Source organism: Mizuhopecten yessoensis, unplaced genomic scaffold, assembly GCF_002113885.1.
Source record: "Mizuhopecten yessoensis strain PY_sf001 unplaced genomic scaffold, ASM211388v2 scaffold10479, whole genome shotgun sequence".
NCBI lineage: Eukaryota > Metazoa > Mollusca > Bivalvia > Pectinida > Pectinidae > Mizuhopecten > Mizuhopecten yessoensis.
Genome location: NW_018408567.1, coordinates 1342505 through 1360654, shown reverse-complemented (window position 1 = coordinate 1360654; position 18150 = coordinate 1342505). Strand labels below are relative to the sequence as shown.

General features: G+C 35.1%; 2 protein-coding genes across 3 annotated transcripts in view; one reads left to right on the top strand and one right to left on the bottom strand.

Annotated features, from left to right (window-relative positions):
• The window catches only part of LOC110460794 (mediator of RNA polymerase II transcription subunit 22-like), an 8258-nt gene extending 2466 nt beyond the window's left edge, over positions 1-5792 (bottom strand). The window contains exons 1-4 of one of the 2 annotated variants that reach the window (XM_021513949.1): positions 5708-5792; positions 2219-2399; positions 1983-2063; positions 488-723 (exon numbers count right to left, since the gene is read on the bottom strand). In XM_021513949.1, coding sequence (XP_021369624.1) covers positions 505-723; positions 1983-2063; positions 2219-2341 — 423 coding nt within the window. In that variant the 5' untranslated portion in view covers positions 2342-2399; positions 5708-5792 and the 3' untranslated portion in view covers positions 488-504. Of the gene's footprint in view, positions 1-9; positions 724-1982; positions 2064-2218; positions 2400-5707 lie in introns of those variants that run through there. The other variant, XM_021513948.1, reaches the window with a different exon arrangement.
• LOC110460793 (60S ribosomal protein L7a-like) lies at positions 5774-18150 on the top strand. Its single transcript, XM_021513947.1, has 7 exons — positions 5774-5869; positions 7350-7470; positions 7780-7929; positions 10900-11120; positions 13011-13141; positions 15232-15301; positions 18002-18150. The coding sequence occupies exons 1-7, from the start codon at positions 5867-5869 to the stop codon at positions 18104-18106; spliced, it is 801 nt and encodes a 266-aa protein (XP_021369622.1). The 5' UTR covers positions 5774-5866; the 3' UTR covers positions 18107-18150.

Here is an 18150-nt window from a genome sequence, read left to right as displayed (position 1 = left end):
AACAATGCATTAAAAATTAATCTGTTTATTCACTTATCGTATAAATTTATGTTAATTTGAATTCGAGTAATGAGTTTAAACACAGTTATTAAGAATAAACCTCAGCAGTTCAAACACATGTGTCTGTACCCCTGTGCAGATTCCTAAGAGTTGGACATGGAGGAATAGCAATGTCATCTCTGATAAAGTTATACCTATTTTGTCTCACTGTGTTAAAATGAAGTAGTTGATACTTCTCTCAAGTGCAATTTATTCAACAGCTGTATCATTCTGTGACATTGAAATAGGCTGATAAAGCTATAGGACTTTTGTCTCGCTGTGTTTAATGGTACACATCTCAAGACCAAACTATCAACAAGTCATATCATTATGTGACTGTTAGCACTGTAGCAATTTTGTCTCTTGTTGAAACGTAGTAAATGATACACATCTCGATCGCAAACTATTAAACAGCCTTGTCATTCCATGACAATGAAGTTTCCCTTACATGTAGACAATGTAAGGTCACTTGTAACTTGAAGAGTAATACTCGTCCTCCAGTTCAAACAAGTCGACAGCCATATCGTCACGGAGTGATAACAGTTTGGCGTCGCATTCACCCTGTAGATCTTTGTATAGTTTAGTGTTCTTTGTGATGGAGTCGTTCACGGAGGGAAAGTCATTGAGAATGAGAAACTGCTTCAGATCTGACACCAGCTTCATCAGAGATTCTCCAGCTCTCACCTGTCAACAGCAAAAATAAAAAAGTTGACATTATCAAAATTCAGTATACAATCATACAGACCTATTTTATGGTAATCATATAGCAATATGGTACATTCAATGTAATAAAAATAAAAACATTTAAAAACTCTGAAGAGTGTTTTGCTGGTAAGAGGGTGCCATGTCTGGTTTTCCTTCAACTGTTTCTGGGAAAGAAAATTAGAATCCGTTATTTTATTTTTTTGGTATATGTAGGAAGCCTGATCAAACCTTATAAGCAGTATACTAGCAAGTCTACCTTAATAATTAATGCTGGTTTGATCAAACTTGGTACGGACTGGGATGTGCCAAACACATCTCAACACCACTGAGTTTTAGTCCAGTGTGCACTACAAGATTTACCCTTAAAACATACTTTATCCTTCATTTTGTTTAGGAAAACCTAACTTTACTTAAAACACATTGTAACGTATACATATGCAAGACCAGACACTTGTGTTTTTCTAACGAATCAGAAGGCACTCATTTATTGTGTGGACGTACTTGTGAATATATTCGTCCGCACAATAAACTTGTAAACAATAGAAAAACACAAGTGTGTGGTCTAGTTTTTATCACATACCTTCCGTATTTGTTAGAGATCGATACAAAGATTTTATAATCATAGATTTTTTTTTGCAAATACATGTACCGGTACCAGGAACTTTTCAGTTCGCCATGACAAGGGGATTTCCATAAAAAGTAGTTCCGGCTAGTAGGTAAATACAACATTCCGTATTTCACATGTGCAATACAGAACGTTGTATTTCATGGTCTGAAAATTGCTTGTATTACTAAAACAAGATTCAACAGGTATGTGATAAAAAGTAATACAACATTGTACGATTACCTCCTAGCAGTTACATACTGTACTTATTTCTAATATATAATTTTAAGACTTAGCTCACCACTGGATCAGAATCAGTAAGAAATACAAAAAAAAAATGTATTTTCCCACTGTAAACTTATACAGTACCTAACTATCTTCTGAGAAAATGCCTCATACAGCACTTGTTTTAACCTTATATTGTATAACATCGAAATAAAGTGGTGCTAATGAGAATTTTGAGGATCTGCTACTCAAAAGAATTATATATTAATAGATTCTATGTTGCCTACCATAAGGCATGTTGGGACCCCCATACTCTATAAATGGTAGACTGATATATGTTTATATTTTACACCATCCTCTATGTATGTACATGGGCCGATGTGGTATGTTTATACTCTTGGTCACTTACAATGTTGGAGCCGCGGACCTGCATTTCGTACTGGTCTTGTTCTATCTGTGTTGTCTTGGACACCTGGGATTCTTCTTCTCCCTGAGAAAGAAACAGATGTTTATTTTTCCCACTGATCAGCAGTTCCATCTAACTAGAAGTTCATTCTAACCAATATATTTTTGTTTTCTTAAAACATTTAAAACAGCATCAAATTACATTTAATAAAAAGATTTTCTATAAGTATATGAACTCACTCTTGCTAGCTTGATGGTCTCTGTAAAGTTATCCAACATCGACTTGATGTCATCTTTGAGTTTCTTATTGTACAACTTGAGGAGGGCCTCCTTGCTCTGAGGAAGGGCACGCTGGCTAGCCATGGCGCAGATTAGTGGTGGGAAAATATCAGGAAACGATCATTATCATGCATATGGCAACCTACAAACAAAAAATGTCATTAGTACATCAGTACAAATGTGACCTTAGTATAAACAATGGTAGAGCAGTCTCAGAATGGGTCATGTAGTATCACGATTCAACTTACTAATTATTAGTGATTTAAGATGAAGGCTTCTCTATTTGTTCTCTATATAGGGCCATAACTATATATGCTGGGGTATGAGAAATGAATCAAAATAATGCAAAAATTACACGAGAACAGCAAATTATATTACTGAAACTTTGGAAATGGAATGGAAGGTCATGAGCTAGATTGAATTGAAGCATGGGCTTCACGGATACCCCTGCCACTGCACATTTGTTCCTAATGAAATAGGGTTGGGTACTTGAGGTCAAGGTCAAATAAATGCACCTTGACCTCATGGACCTCATTTCATTACATGACAGTGTGATTATAATGTACCTTTAAAAAAGTTTGTGTAATCAATTTAAAATTGGGGCCATATTAAGTTTACAGTGAACCATTTTTAATGCAAAATATTACCTGTAATTAAGGTATGATCACATTTAGTCCAAAGTCCATATATCAAACGGTAGATAAAATATGGGCAAGAGACTTGTATTACATTGAATTTCAGTAATTGAGGTCAAGGCCAAACATAAAATAGAGGTCACAGAGACCTTATTTTAGAATGCAACACACTGCCTTACCGTGGTGTGTATATCTACACACGAAAGTTGATGCCAATTCATGAATTGGTGGCTGAGATATGCTCTGAAAACCATTTGTATCTGAGGTCATTATAAAAGGAAAATTAGAGGTCACTGTGTCCTTGTTTTAGGATGCAACATAATGCCTTATGCAAATGACCAACTTCTTGTTGTGTTCCTTTCTACAAAGTTTGATGCCCATTCCCAAAAAAGAGGCTGATATACGCTTTGGAAATCTTTATTTTTTTATTACACTACTTAGTACTTGAAGTCAAGATCAAAGGTCAACTAGAGGTCACAGTGACCTTATTTTAGGATGCAACACATTGCTTTCCCGTGATGTAACTATATACAAAGTTTGATGCCCATTCCTGAATGAGTGGCTGGGATTTGCTCCGAGAACCAAATTCAGCACGAATGGACAGATGCACACACCGTGAGATGAAGCTAAAGCAGGGGTTTTAAAAAAAGCAGAGGAATTAAGTTGATTAGTATACCTTGCATATTTGTCTCTATATAGAAGTTATACAACAATAAATGAAATTGTAATTGATGGCTGAATGCCAAGCCTATGTCAGTGGAAATAGCACATTTACTGGGCACTTTTTGTACTTTGTTTTCAGGGATACTATTTACAGATATTATATGTCTGGAAACCATGTATATCTCGACATGTCGGGACCATCTCAAAAAGTCGAGAGAGAGTTCCCAACCTGTTATAAATAGTGATGCCTTCGTAAGCAAAGATAAGGAATATGTAGCGGAACAGGACTTGGTCGATCGCTAGTAACCAGGCAGCTCAATTTGTTAAAGCAGCCATCTAGTTGGCAGTATTGTTTGAACGGTCCTGGATTCGAGGGGATACAGTTTAACAGACCATTCTGTACTCTGTCTTTTCAGTACTTAGATGTTTAGGTACTTACTTATTTCAGCACTTCCCAAAAATGGTTTTGATATTTCTAAAGATTTTCGGCACAAGGACTAACCTTTTAACTATGGATTTATTTTACATTTTGTAACCTTTATTTTGCTGTTGTTAAATTCAAGAATTTCAGCATTTTTCAGTTTTACTAAAATGTACCGAAACATCCAATCTGTAACAGAAGATGGAAAAATACAGTTTCCTCTTGCCCTAACACCAGACATTTTGACATATATCTTCTTCTTCTTCTTCCAGGTAAGGAACCGAATTCAATAAATGAATGTATTTGGTTCCGCGAGAACTTTGCGCAGTGTCGGACAACACAGAAAGTATTCTCTTGACTATTTACATTAAAACGTTCTCTATATATGTATACAATTAAAATTATGTACAGGATGTTACTGTCTAGATTTTAGCAGAGCATGCCTTCAGGGAAGCTCTGAATCCTTCAACTGTGTTGGCTGATGTCGCTGATGTTGGTAGTTGGTTCCAGTCCCTGATGGTCCTTGGGAAGAATGATTGGCCGAAGGCGTCTGTTGTAGCCCTTTCTTGGTAGAAACGGTTTTTACCTCTGGTCCGGCTATCATTTCGCGTCAGATATTGTTGCCGATCTATGTCTATTAGATCATGTTGTATTTTAAACAGCATGGATAGCCTATTTTGTTTTCTGCGGTCTTCAAGGCTTTCCCATTTTAATGATTTTACCATGTTTGTTACACAGCCAGGTGTGCGGTCTGTATAGTTGTTGTTTACAAGTCTGGCTGCTCTTTTCTGCACTTGTTCGATTGCCTTTATTTTGGTCTGTTTTGTTGGATCCCATACCGTGGATGCATATTCAACTGAAGGTCTTACTATTGTTGTATATGCTGCTGCTTTAACCGTTTTAGTGCAATCTTTTAGGTTTCGTCTTATGAAACCTAGTGTTTTGTTGCCTTTACCCACTATATTGTCAATATGTCTGTCCCAGGTTAGGTTATCGCTGATTGTTACTCCTAGGTATTTGCTAGCTTCAATGGTGTCTAGTGTGTGTCCATGCAGTTGGTAGTTGGTTGGTATTACAGGACGGTTCTTGGATTGTATTCGGATTACAATGCATTTTTTCGCATTGAAGCTCATTTGCCATTTATTTTCCCAGTCCTCTAATGATGTTAGATCTTTCTGCAGTAGATCACTTTCTGCTTGGTTGCTTATGGTTCTATAGAGGAGGCTGTCGTCCGCAAATAGTTTGGTCTCTGATGATTTTGCTGAATCTGGCATGTCGTTTATGTAGGCTAGGAACAGCAGAGGTCCAAGAACTGTCCCTTGAGGTACACCAGAGAGTACTGGTACCTGTTCAGAGACAGCTCCTTCTAGGATAACGCTAATAACACAACATATATACTATTATGTCACCATAATGTCTATTGTTCATTTCTTTCGAATCCCCGTCAGGCCTTGCAACTATGTTCACAACAAAAACTACTGTTTACACTCTTAAATGTTGTGACTTGCCACGCAGAACTGACATGACGGAGATTTCGTAAACACTTAACTGATCCGTCAAAATAGGTGACGTGAAACAAAAACGAAAGGTTTTACGAGCTGTTGATAAATTTTGAGGCTTAAATTATCGAATTGTGAAATTGGGTATCTTCATGTTATATTTCTTTTAGATTGAGATTATTCGTGTGTCAGAACTAAATGTCAACCTAGGAATATAGACATCAAATTCTACCTTTGTTTCAGGATTTTGGGAAGTCGCCGGGAGCTCCAATCGCCGTCAATGCAATGTTTGTAAAGCAAGAACTCATTACAAAGCGTTTTCCTGAGAACGAAACAATTCTATTTCCGGGAAGTGGGGACGAGAATCTCCCTTTTTCCGGGGTCAGCCATCATGGTTAGTTGTTAGACATGAGTGTATCTGTTATCGTAGATATATCGCAGACATCCGTATGAGTTGATACTCAAATATCACATTAAATAAGCACCAAATATACATTTATCTTTTGACACTTATATTTAAACGTCCTATTGATATTTAAAGCAAGATTAAGCTTTTTAATGTGGGAACATGTTACGTTGTCGACGTTTAATATAGCTGTGTTTACTGTCAACATGTGGTCTTATTCGATCATTTAGGCGCACTTTAAATTAATTCTGAATATTGTCACTGCTAACAGGTTATGTGGAACGATTTAATAAAAGCTGCATTTGAGACGAGAGTAATTATCGTGTTTTGTAAAGCGTCGGCAGAACAATTGTTCTGTAAATTTAACTTCATTTTTTTTGTAAAGCGTCGACAGCACGCTTAGTCTTTGGAAGGGTTCACTGTGAAACAAATATGATTTTAACTTGCAAGATCTTAGTGTGAAAAGAAATCTACTCTATTGTGGCATTCACTGATAGNAAAAAAAACCAACACCCCCTACCACCCCCAAACTTAATGGAAATAACCCCCAATCGAATTCTACATCACTTAGCCTTAGCAGTCAATGTTATTCCAGCCTTAGTTATTATTTGTCGGTCTTTTTGATTACCCCAAGTCCACAGGCATCTGGTAAGGTTTGGCATTGTTTTCAAGCTAAATGCAGGTTTCTGGGCAAGGTCTGTGTTGTGTTGTCAAAAAAAAAGTGAGGCAGTTAACAGCGGGTTTCAAATCTGTATTGCTCTGTTTAGGTTGGTTCAGTTTCCTCAGCACTGGCAGGGCAGTAACGCTGCATCGCAAATGAATGTTTGAATGTTATCAGTGTTACTCCTATAATATAAGAGGCTGCTGGTAGGCCTTTTTTTCTATCAGATATGATTTTGCCAATTTTTTGACGATTTTTGTATTAACCAGAAAATAACAGCAAATGTTGTTGTCTGCTTCACTTCAAAAGAGGAAAAACTTCTTTTGTATGTGCTTGTTGAACATTTAATTTATGTAAACACGATATGCTTTTTCTAAATCCAAACTTTGAAAATTTGATTGTCACAATCAGGAAAATTGGGAGTAAATCAGTATATGCAGCCTCATCATCCAAATTGCTGTTCTTGTTCTGAGACTGACATGCTAACAAATGCCAGGGTGTATAAAATATTTCCTTTGAACCAAAATTATTGTTTTGTACCAACAGTATTGAGCTTTGGTTGTTGTATCGTGAAACTTATCTTATTGTAAGTAGGTACAGTGTATACTTTCATCCCATACTTTACATTATCTGACCACTATTTAATATGTTGACATATTATGTTGGCATTTCAAAGAAAATATTGCCCTGTTTTTCGACATTTATTTGTTTCAATTTATAAAACGTAAAGAACAAGTAGCATAAACAGTTTTGTTTACAAACAACCGATCTGTTCATGCTTAACATTGATTTTTTTTTTTATTTCAGCCAATGAAAAAAAAGGGGAAGAAGAAGGTGGCTGCGGCCCCTTTGATGGCCAAAAGGGCTGTCGAACAGAAGAAAGTCGTCAACCCCCTCATTGAGAAACGACCAAGAAACTTTGGAATTGGTAATTATCTAGATAAGTCACTGACATTGGGAGTTCTTGCAAAGCAATTCTTAACATTGTACAAAAAGTTTTTCCTGTATCAAAATGCAAAAAAAATATTTAATCTTGTAAAGTAAATAAAAGATTATTTCATCGCCTGCCCTGTTGATGATGCAGATTTATGAATTAAAAACAACGCAAAAATTAGTATACTTGCATGACACTGGTTCTCTTTTGGAGATTTTTTTTCCCATGTTTCCTATGTTAGTTTTCAAATTTTGAAAGCAAGTGCCTTAAAACACATTTCTTGTTTCTTTCTTATTTGAACAGGTCAGGATATTCAGCCCAAGAGAGACCTTAGCCGTTTTGTCAAGTGGCCCAAGTATATTCGCCTCCAGAGGCAAAAGGCTGTACTTCTACAACGTCTGAAGGTTCCTCCTCCAATTAACCAGTTCAAACAGACTCTAGATGGAAAGACCGGTGCGTTGAATCAAGTGGAATTTTCATCACGATAAGCTTTTGAAATATGCTTCTAAAAATCGATGCATTTTTGCATATTTCCAAAATTTTGTAGCAATTTAACTAAACGTAGAGCTTGATCAATATTCTTGTGTATGAGATTAATTCAGAAAGTGCTCGAGATATTTGAAGTTACTTTCGTTGTAATTTTGGCTGTGATGAGGAAAAGATTGCTGTCTGAGAAGTCAATGCTGTAGCAAATCTACCACCTAGATCTCTGAGCAAAAATTATAACATCAATTTATTTGATGACTTTGAAAATTGTGTCTTGATGTTGTGTCAAATATTCATTTTGACGGATGTCAGTGTTAATTTGTAATAAATGGGGGTTTGGCAGATCATGAATAAGGCATAGTTTTGATAAATTGTAAACGGGCAAACTACTCCTTGTGAATATTTAACTGTAAAAGATGTGTGGTCTTGTTTATAATAGAAAAATTGTAACAAACAATAGATTTAAAAAAAAAAAAGGCAACAAAAAAACTTTTTATTTTTCATATGTAATTCAACTAATTTATAAAATGTAAGTTCCACTATTATGTCAAGTAATTGCTGTGATGAGGAAAAGATTGCTGTCTGAGAAGTCAATGCTGTAGCAAATCTACCACCTAGATCTCTGAGCAAAAATTATAACATTAATTTATTTGATGATTTTGAAAATTGTGTCTTGATGTTGTGTCAAATAATCATTTTGACGGATGTCGGTGTTAACTTGATAATAGATCTGTTTAAATCTTTTGTAAAATTTGTAATAAATGTAGGTTTGGCAGATCATGAATAAGGCATAGTTTTGATCAATTGTAAACGGGCAAACTACTCCTTGAGAATATCAAGCTCTAAATTGACTAATGTGTGAATATTTAACTGTAAAAGATGGGTGGTCTTGTTTATAATAGGAAAATTGTAACAAAAAATAGATTTAAAAAAAATGGGCAACAAAAAACTAGCTGTGATGAGGAAAAGATTGCTGTCTGAGAAGTCAATGCTGTAGCAAATCTACCACCTAGATCTCTGAGCAAATAGTTACTCGGAATTTCCCGTTTACAATCATATTTTTACAGATCAAACTAATTGAAATATCTTTGAATTTTGTCTACTACACAAATTACATGTAGATCATTTTCTGTGTATGCTATGATGATGAATTTACCGGATTCTGAATCAACTGTGAAGCCTTTTTAAATCAGAGCAACATAGAATTTATAACTGGTTTTACACGTGCTTTCTCTCTCCTGTTTACTTGAGAAAATACCATGCTACCCAATGAAAATCAATCTGAATCGCAACATATTTTTATTTGGTTCACGAGTCAATTGTTATTTATTTACTTAATAAAGATAAAACAGCTTGTTTGACAGGTAATTTTAAAAGTCCATGTTCCCGAAAACCCCCAAATGTGAATTAAATTTTTACACACGCACACCTCCCCCATATTTATATAGTCAAGAAAGTTTGGAGTTATAGAATCTTGAAAATGCATCAAATATACACCAAAGTCTAAAATTCAGAGATAAAACTGAAAGCAGTCTTTGACATCCATTTATATTGTTTTGTAGTTTTCTATAACAACAAAACTATAAATAATTGATCTCTGAGCAAAGATTTTAATATAAAATCCCAAACTGTTCTTGTGATGGTTGCTAAAGCTTTTTATAAAATTAGATATATAAAAGAAAAATTATCCTGCAATATTTCTCTGAGCAAATAGTTAGTCGGAATTTCCCATTGACAATCATATTTTTACAGATCAAAATAATTGAAATATCTTTGAAATTTGGCTACTACACTAATTACATGTAGAACCTTTGCTGTGTATGCTATGATGATGAATTTACCGGATTCTGAATCAACTGTGAAGACATTTTAAATCTGAGCAACATAGAATTTATAACTGGTTCTACACATGCTTTCTCCTGTTTACTTGAGAAAATACCATGCTACCCAATGAAAATCAATCTGAATCGCAACATATTTTTATTTGGTTCACGAGTCAATTGTTATTTATTTACTTAATAAAGATAAAACAGCTTGTTTGACAGGTAATTATAAAAGTCCATGTTCCCGAAAACCCCCAAATGTGAATTAAATTTTTACACACGCACACCTCCCCCATATTTATATTGTCAAGGAAGTTTGGAGTTATAGAATCTTGAAAAAGCATCAAATATACACCAAAGTCTAAAATTCAGTGATAAAACTGAAAGCAGTCTTTGACATCCATTTATATTGTTTTGTAATTTTCTATAATAACAAAATTATAAATAATTGATATCTGAGCAAAGATTTTAATATAATTTCCCAAACTGTTCTTGTGGTGGTTGCCAAAGCTTTTTATAAAATTAGATATATAAAAGAAAAATTATCCTGCAATATTTCAAACGTCTCCATTGGTTACTGAAAATGCTGTGATGATTAATTTACCGGATTCTGAACAAACTGTGAAGTCAGAAATGAGCTTTTTAAATCTGAGCATTACGGCCTAATCAGGCTAATTAAATGTATTATTCTATATTGAATATAGAACAAATAGGTTGAAAATTTTGCAAGCTGTAATATTGAATATAGCCTACCATGCAATCCAATGGCATCCATGTTAATGATTGGTAATTCAGAAAATTTTGCTTTCCCTCTTTGATACAATTTTTCTGCAGGGAATAAATGAGAATTATTTGTAGGCCCTGGGCAAGTTTTCTCATTATATAATATGTTGCCAGATATTGATTTTCCATCCCAAGGTAGATATAAATATGACAAGACATTTTTGTTGTGGTTTGCAGTGATGTTTGAATTTCTTCACCTGACCAAGTAATGAAGATCACAAACGAGCTTTTTAAGTCTGAGCAAATGCACAATATGTTAATTTGTAAATGCATAAACTTAAATTTGGATTTAAAAGAACAGATTTCTCATGCATTGTTTTTCTCTCTTCAGCAACACAAGTTTTCCGTCTGATGGACAAATACAAGCCTGAATCCAAACAGGCAAGGAAGGCAAGACTGAAAGTTCGTGCCGAACAGCGTGCCAGTGGTGGTGAGGATGTGCCAACAAAGCGCCCCCCAGTGGTGAGGTCAGGAGTTAACAGCATCACCTGTTTAGTGGAACAGAAGAAGGCACAGCTGGTTATTATCGCCCACGATGTGGACCCATTAGAAGTATGTAAATAGGAATATTTGGTACACTAGAATTGATTTTGTTGACCCCTTGACTTTTTATATTGGTCTTTAGATGTAGATTACTTAAAAAACAAAATTGTGTTGGATGATACGATAGCCACAACTGAACTTCAACTATTGAATGCAATTGGTTAAGGTCTCTGATGACCTCCAGAAGTCCTAGGGCAATATTAGTTGACTGGAAGACTGTCAAAGTTGTCAAAATAAGTGACATTGACCTTCATTCATCAGGGTCAAAGATATTAAAATTGTCAAATTTGCAGTGATGATTTATGAATTTCTTCACCTGAGAAAATCATGAAGATATAAAAACGAGCTTTTTAAACCTGAGCAAATAATGGCATATTTTGGAGCAATGGAAAAATGAAAGTATTGCAAACTACATATAACACAAGGTCATATTCACTGGTCATCATCTAGATTTTTGTTAGTGGTCTACTGTACTTTATGACTGAGTTCAGAGTTTTTTGGGTCAAAATCACCTTGACTACAAGTAAAATATAATTACAGATCTGTGTAAATACTTGGTTGTGATTTGACAGGGAATGACAATGGCTAATGTAATTCTCGGAGTAGTTCTTACTTTCGGATAGGTTTCTTTATGTGTCGTTCAGGTATTTTTAGCTATGTGTATTCTTAGTGCAAATTTCTACTGGACCTCATGGGTCCAAAATAAATCACTTCCATTCGTAGATGATTTTCCTGTCTATTGTAGGTATTTTGATTATAGTTCTAGTAAGATTCAGTGCCAAGTTTGCAGTGATGAGTTATGAATTTCTTCACCTGAGAAAATCATGAAGATATAAAACGAGCTTTTTAAACCTGAGCAAATAATGGCATATTTTGAATAAATGGAAAAATGAAAGTATTACAAACTACATATAACACAAGGTCATAGTCACTGGTCATTATCTAGGTTTTTGTTAGTGTCTACTGTACTTTATACAAAGATGGTTTAGGATCATGTAGTAGTTCTGAGGTTTTTTTGGGTCTAAATCACCTCGACTACAAGTAAAATATAATTACAGATCTGTGTAAATACTCGGTTGTGATTTGACAGGGAATGACAATGGCTAATGTAATTCTTGGAGTAGTTCTTGCTTTCGGATAGGTTTCTTTATGTGTCGTTCAGGTATTGTTAGCTTTGTGTATTCTTAGTGCACATTTCTTCTGGACCTCGTGGGTCCAAAATAAATCACTGCCATTCGTAGTTGATTTTCCTGCTATTGTAGGTATTTTGATTATAGTTTGATTCAGTGCCATGTTTGCAGTGATGAGTTACGAATTTCTTCACCTGAAAAGTTTATGAAGATGCAAAACGAGCTTTTTAAACCTGAGCAAATAATGGCATATATACAACTCTTTAGTTTAATATTGTGATATGAATCAATTGGAAAAAGTACAATTCACATTAGGCCATTTAGTTTTGTTTGGCTCTTTTTTTATTCTGGTACTTATAGTGTCGATTATCTCGGTTGATTGCTATGTGTCAACATCTCTGTGGTGTGGAAAGATCACTTTGTGGTTGTATCAATGTATTTCATAATTCCTGTTTGATTAATTTCGTGCATTTACACAAAAAATAAGGTTCTCTCATGAATTCTTTATATTGGTTGAAATTTGTACGACTCTATTCTATTTATTGGTAATATGCATTTGTACATGGGAAGCTATGATGATTTTTACCGGATTCTGATTAACTTGTGAAGTTTTAATTGAGCTTTTTAAATCTGAGCCCCATGGAATACCTTGGCAATAACGTTATAAGCCACATAGATATTAACTGGTAAAATCTCAAAAATATGAATGTTGACCAACCTGAGTAAATTATCTGAACTCACGGTAACGAGTATCTTTGTTTTGTTACAGATTGTGTTATTCCTGCCAGCACTGTGCAGGAAGATGGGTGTACCTTATTGTATTGTGAAGGGAAAAGCACGTCTGGGACGTGTTGTCAACAGGAAAACTGCCACATGTCTAGCACTAACAAATGTCAACCCGTAAGTATCCTCTTCTGGGGGGGGGGGGGGGGGGGGGTGTCATATTTTCTGAATCTCTGACCTCACTATTGTTCCCAATTTGAATTAGTAGATTTTAAAAACTTGCAGGATAATAATTATGATATCTTATCATTGGTCACGTGAATCCTGTTTTTAATCACTTTGGACTCAGCTTTTGATCAGGCTAGTGCTTTCACTGTCCTGTGAATGATGCAAGATATATCTTATGGGGCCATCAAAGTACAACCAAAATGTGTTGCAATGCAGGAGTTTATGTGTATAGATAGATAGATAGTTAATGGGGGGAAAATTTCAAGAAAATGTTGCTTGATCTCTGTAAAATGTGTTCTGAAATGCTGTCAAACTGAATCATAAAACAAATATTTCATTCAGATCCAAAAAATTGCAATAAGGTAGTTGAAATCGATATCAGATGAAGCTAAAGGCCTGAGTGACCAAACCTTGCAGTCAATTTTCAGCCATATGGATATGGTCAATAGTTGTCATAAAAAGTTTTAAAATGGGGCAATTTTCTCGTCAACAGTCATCAATGTTGAAAATACAGGTAACATTGGGGGACGGGTCATGAAAGAGGTAAACAAAAAGAAACTTTTTAATATTTTGTTGGGAATTTCGTCTTATGGGTGCATATGATTATAATCTTGGCTGTGTCTGAACTGAACTTGCACCTTAAAATTTAATTAAGTCTGAACAATTCAAAACAAAAATCGTGTGTCAAATTCTTGCCCAACTCCAGATACTTTAAAGCCTTAAAATTTGAAATTTCATTTCTTGAATGATTTTGCCATTTAAGATTTCTTCTACCATAGAATAAATGTAAAAGTTATCAATCTAGGCATGTGTGCAAGTCAATAACTGAACAATTTCTATTAAATGTCATCTAGCTGTAAGTATTCACTAAACATGAACTACCATATTCAATTTCAATAAATAAGTTGATAAGTTGATGATGACACTGATGACGAGGCTGATGTTCTGAGTGACCAAACCTTGTGGTCAGTTTTTGGCCATTTGGCTAGGGTCACCAGTTGCTTGGTGATGCCAATCGAGGCATTTGTCTGAAACTTTTGGTGTAATGGTTTTGTGTTGTTCAAAATCTCACTATTCTTTTTATTGTTAATTAACCACTTCATAATCAGCAATTGGGATTTAACTCTAAAGTATCATATATTGTCCTTACATAGGTTTGAATTAGGCTGCTAGGGTTAAGAAACAAGTTTTCTACATTAAATCATATGATTGAAGCAGTAAAATTAATAAAAATAATAATAATAATTCTATGATTCTGTGTGTAGAAACAGTTTAAGGTTGGGTATATGGATATTGGTCAAACATATTTTACAAACAAGATAAAAAAAAGTTGATGATGACACTGATGACGAGGCTGATGTTCTGAGTGACCAAACCTTGTGGTCAGTTTTTGGCCATTTGGCTAGGGTCACCAGTTGCTTGGTGATGCCAATTGAGGCATTTGTCTGAAACCTTTTAAGTAAAAAATCTCATATGTAATTTCCCCCTCACCAACTTGTGGTCCATGTAGAATTGATAGACAGCATCATTAAACAAGCTCAATTGACCTATTGCTATCCATTGCGTCTGTTAACATTTTACATTTTCAACTTAAGCTGAAATACTGTCAAAGGGATTTCATTGATACTTCATGGGAATGTTACCGACGTCTCCCTGACCAAGTGTTGTTATTTTTCGGGTTGATCAGAAATCCAATATGGCCACTAGGGTCAGCCATTTTAAAAAACTATTTCAAACTTAAAGTCAAGTTCTACTGGGCCAATCTAACTGAAACTTGGTAGGAATGATCAACTCATGGCCCTGGCAAACTAAACTTAAAGTTATACTTAACTTTTTTTTCTCAAATTTTGGTAGGGATGATTGACATTATTATCTCCACTTCATATTTCGACAACAAAAAATTAATACTGTAGGACTCGGGTGACCGTTAAGGCCCATGGGCCTCTTGTTTTATTTATTATGACTTCAATTGGCATGCTTATATGTAGCTTGTGTCTGTCACAACTCGTTTGATGTTTTATTTGGTGGTTTTGTTTCAGTGAGGACAAGTCATCTCTCAATAAATTGGTGGAGGCCGTCAAGACCAACTTCAATGAAAGACACGAAGAGGTATTCTATAAGACCATCAAGCTTCCATCAAAATAGTTTGCTCAATTTTTCTTTGTGGCTGTGTCTTAGTTTCTTAGAATGTAGTAATGTTTTGGTTGAATATTACTTAATTATTGTTCTTACTTGTCTTAATCAAGTTTGGTTATTATGATTCCTCTAACTTATAAACGGTTAAGCAACAAGAACTCCACAGGAGTGGATGTGTCTCCTGCTCACAGAATAATCTACAAAATCCTTGTTAATTAATGAAAAGGTAGTTAACTGATACTATATGCCAAATTTCCCAGAGTTGATGATGACACAGATGACGAGGCTGATGTTCTGAGTGACCAAACCTTGTGGTCAGTTTTTGGCCATTTGGCTAGGGTCACCAGTTGCTTGGTGATGCCAATCGAGGCATTTGTCTGAAACTTTTGGAGCAAGGGTTTTGTGTTATTAAAAACATGTCAAAATTGTATTGTTAAATTAAACAATATATGTATCAGTCATTCAAAAATTCTGTGCGAGGAAACGGTTAATATTATTTTAGGGTTGGTTATTTTTCCAAGCGGCAGTTGCGTCATCCAAAACAAGGTTTTGGTGCGACAACTTGAGTTCTCCTGGGTTGATTGAACTCAAACTTGGTACACATATTGCATACCAATAGAGTTGGATGAGTATGCATTTCAGAAGTTTACATGCATTTTTGGAGGAGTTTAGTCCCTTTTATTGCCAAATAAGGGCATTGTGTAGTAAATGCAAGAACTTTTTTATTTTCTTATTAATTCCTTTCAAATTTTGTACGGTAATGCTAAAAGCAATAATGTTCAACATATATTACGAGTTTTTTGTCTGGTTTCAACTTTCCACCTTTTTGGCATATCGGACTAGACATAGCGTCACTGTTTGTTTTTGCTGTTAATTTTTGCTTGTTTACGTGATAACTCGAGCCAAAACCCTTTTCTCACTAAAAGCGCTGAGCAGGTGACACATCCACTCCTGTGGAATTCTTGTTGCTTAACCGTTTACCTGTTATACGAATCACAAGAATCAAACTTGATTAAGACAAGTAAGAACAATCACTTTATTGTTGGATATTTCATTGTAAAATATGTTGATGATGACACTGATGACGAGGCTGACGTTCTGAGTGACCAAACCTTGTGGTCAGTTTTTGGCCATTGGCTAGGGTCACCAGTTGCTTGGTGATGCCAATCGAGGCATTTGTCTGAAACTTTTAAAACACTAAAAAAAATCACGCTATGTTATAATGTTGCTTGAAACATGCTCCATCAGTAAATTAATATATCACAATATTTTTAGGAAGCTTGTTGATTTAAAAAATCACACAAATTAGGCTTCTAAATTCAAACCACTATTTGCTTTCATCATAAAGGTTTTCACATGTACAGTTTCACATTTGCATAAATAACCAACTATTCAAAACACAATAACAGTCCTCTAGAGAAAAAAAGTGATATAGATATTGGTAAATCATATTTTGCAAACACAATAAAAAAAATGTTCATGATGACACTGATGACGAGGCTGATGTTCTGAGTGACCAAACCTTGTGGTCAGTTTTTGGCCATTTGGCTAGGGTCACCAGTTGCTTGGTGATGCCAATCGAGGCATTTGTCTGAAACTTTTCAACACTGAAAAATCACGCTAGATTCCAATGTTGCTTGAAACACACTCCATCAGTAAATTATTATATAACCATGTTTTTAGAAAGCAAGTTGATTTAAAAAATCTGCATCACAAATTAGGCTTCTGAAATCAAACCACTATCTGCATTCTTCATGTTAAAGGTTTTCACATGTACAGTTGCACTCCTATATGAATTTCCAACTTTTCAAAACACAATAACAGTCCTCTTAAAGAAAAAAGTGATATAGATATTGGTCAATCATATTTTGCAAACACAATAAAAGAAATGTTCATGATGACACTGATGACGAGGCTGATGTTCTGAGTGACCAAACCTTGTGGTCAGTTTTTGGCCATTTGGCTAGGGTCATCAGTTGCTTGGTGATGCTAATTGAGGCATTTGTCTGAAACTTTTGGAGCAATGGTTTTGTGTTGTTCAAAATCTCACCATTATTTTTATTGTTAATTAACCACTTCATAATCAGCAATTGGGATTTAACTCTAAAGTATCATATTGTCCTTGGATAGGTATGAAATAGGCTGCTAGGGTTAAGAATCAAGTTTTCTACATTAAATCATATGATTGAAGCAGTAAAATTAATAAATATCTTTTAATCATTCTATGATTCTGTGTGAAGAAACAGTTTAAGGTTGGGTATATGGATATTAGTCCAACATATTGTGCAAACAAGATAAAAAAAAGTTGATGATGACACTGATGACGAGGCTGATGTTCTGAGTGACCAAACCTTGTGGTCAGTTTTTGGCCATTTGGCTAGGGTCACCAGTTGCTTGGTGATGCCAATCGAGGCATTTGTCTGAAACTTTTTGATCTGCATTTTAAAGGTGGCTAATTTAAGTTATGATCTTGTCATAAGTAGGTGAAACTTAATTGATGATACCAACCAGGACGTGAATCTTCCAACTATTCAAATAGCCAAGGTTGTCTTTTGGTGTCGTCTGTGGAACTTTCTGGGATAGAATCTGATTGGTAGAATATAGTATGTTGGCTATTTTATCACAATCTGTATTATATTTAACGAGATGTTTAAAGGTGTGTTTTTGTTGCAGATCCGTCGTCACTGGGGTGGAGGACAGATGGGAAGCAAGTCTCAGGCCCGCATTTCCAAGCTGGAGAAGGCCAAGGCAAAGGAAATTGCACAGAAGATGGGCTAGTTCTTTAAAACACTTGACAAATAAATTATGGCTGAAAGGACAAA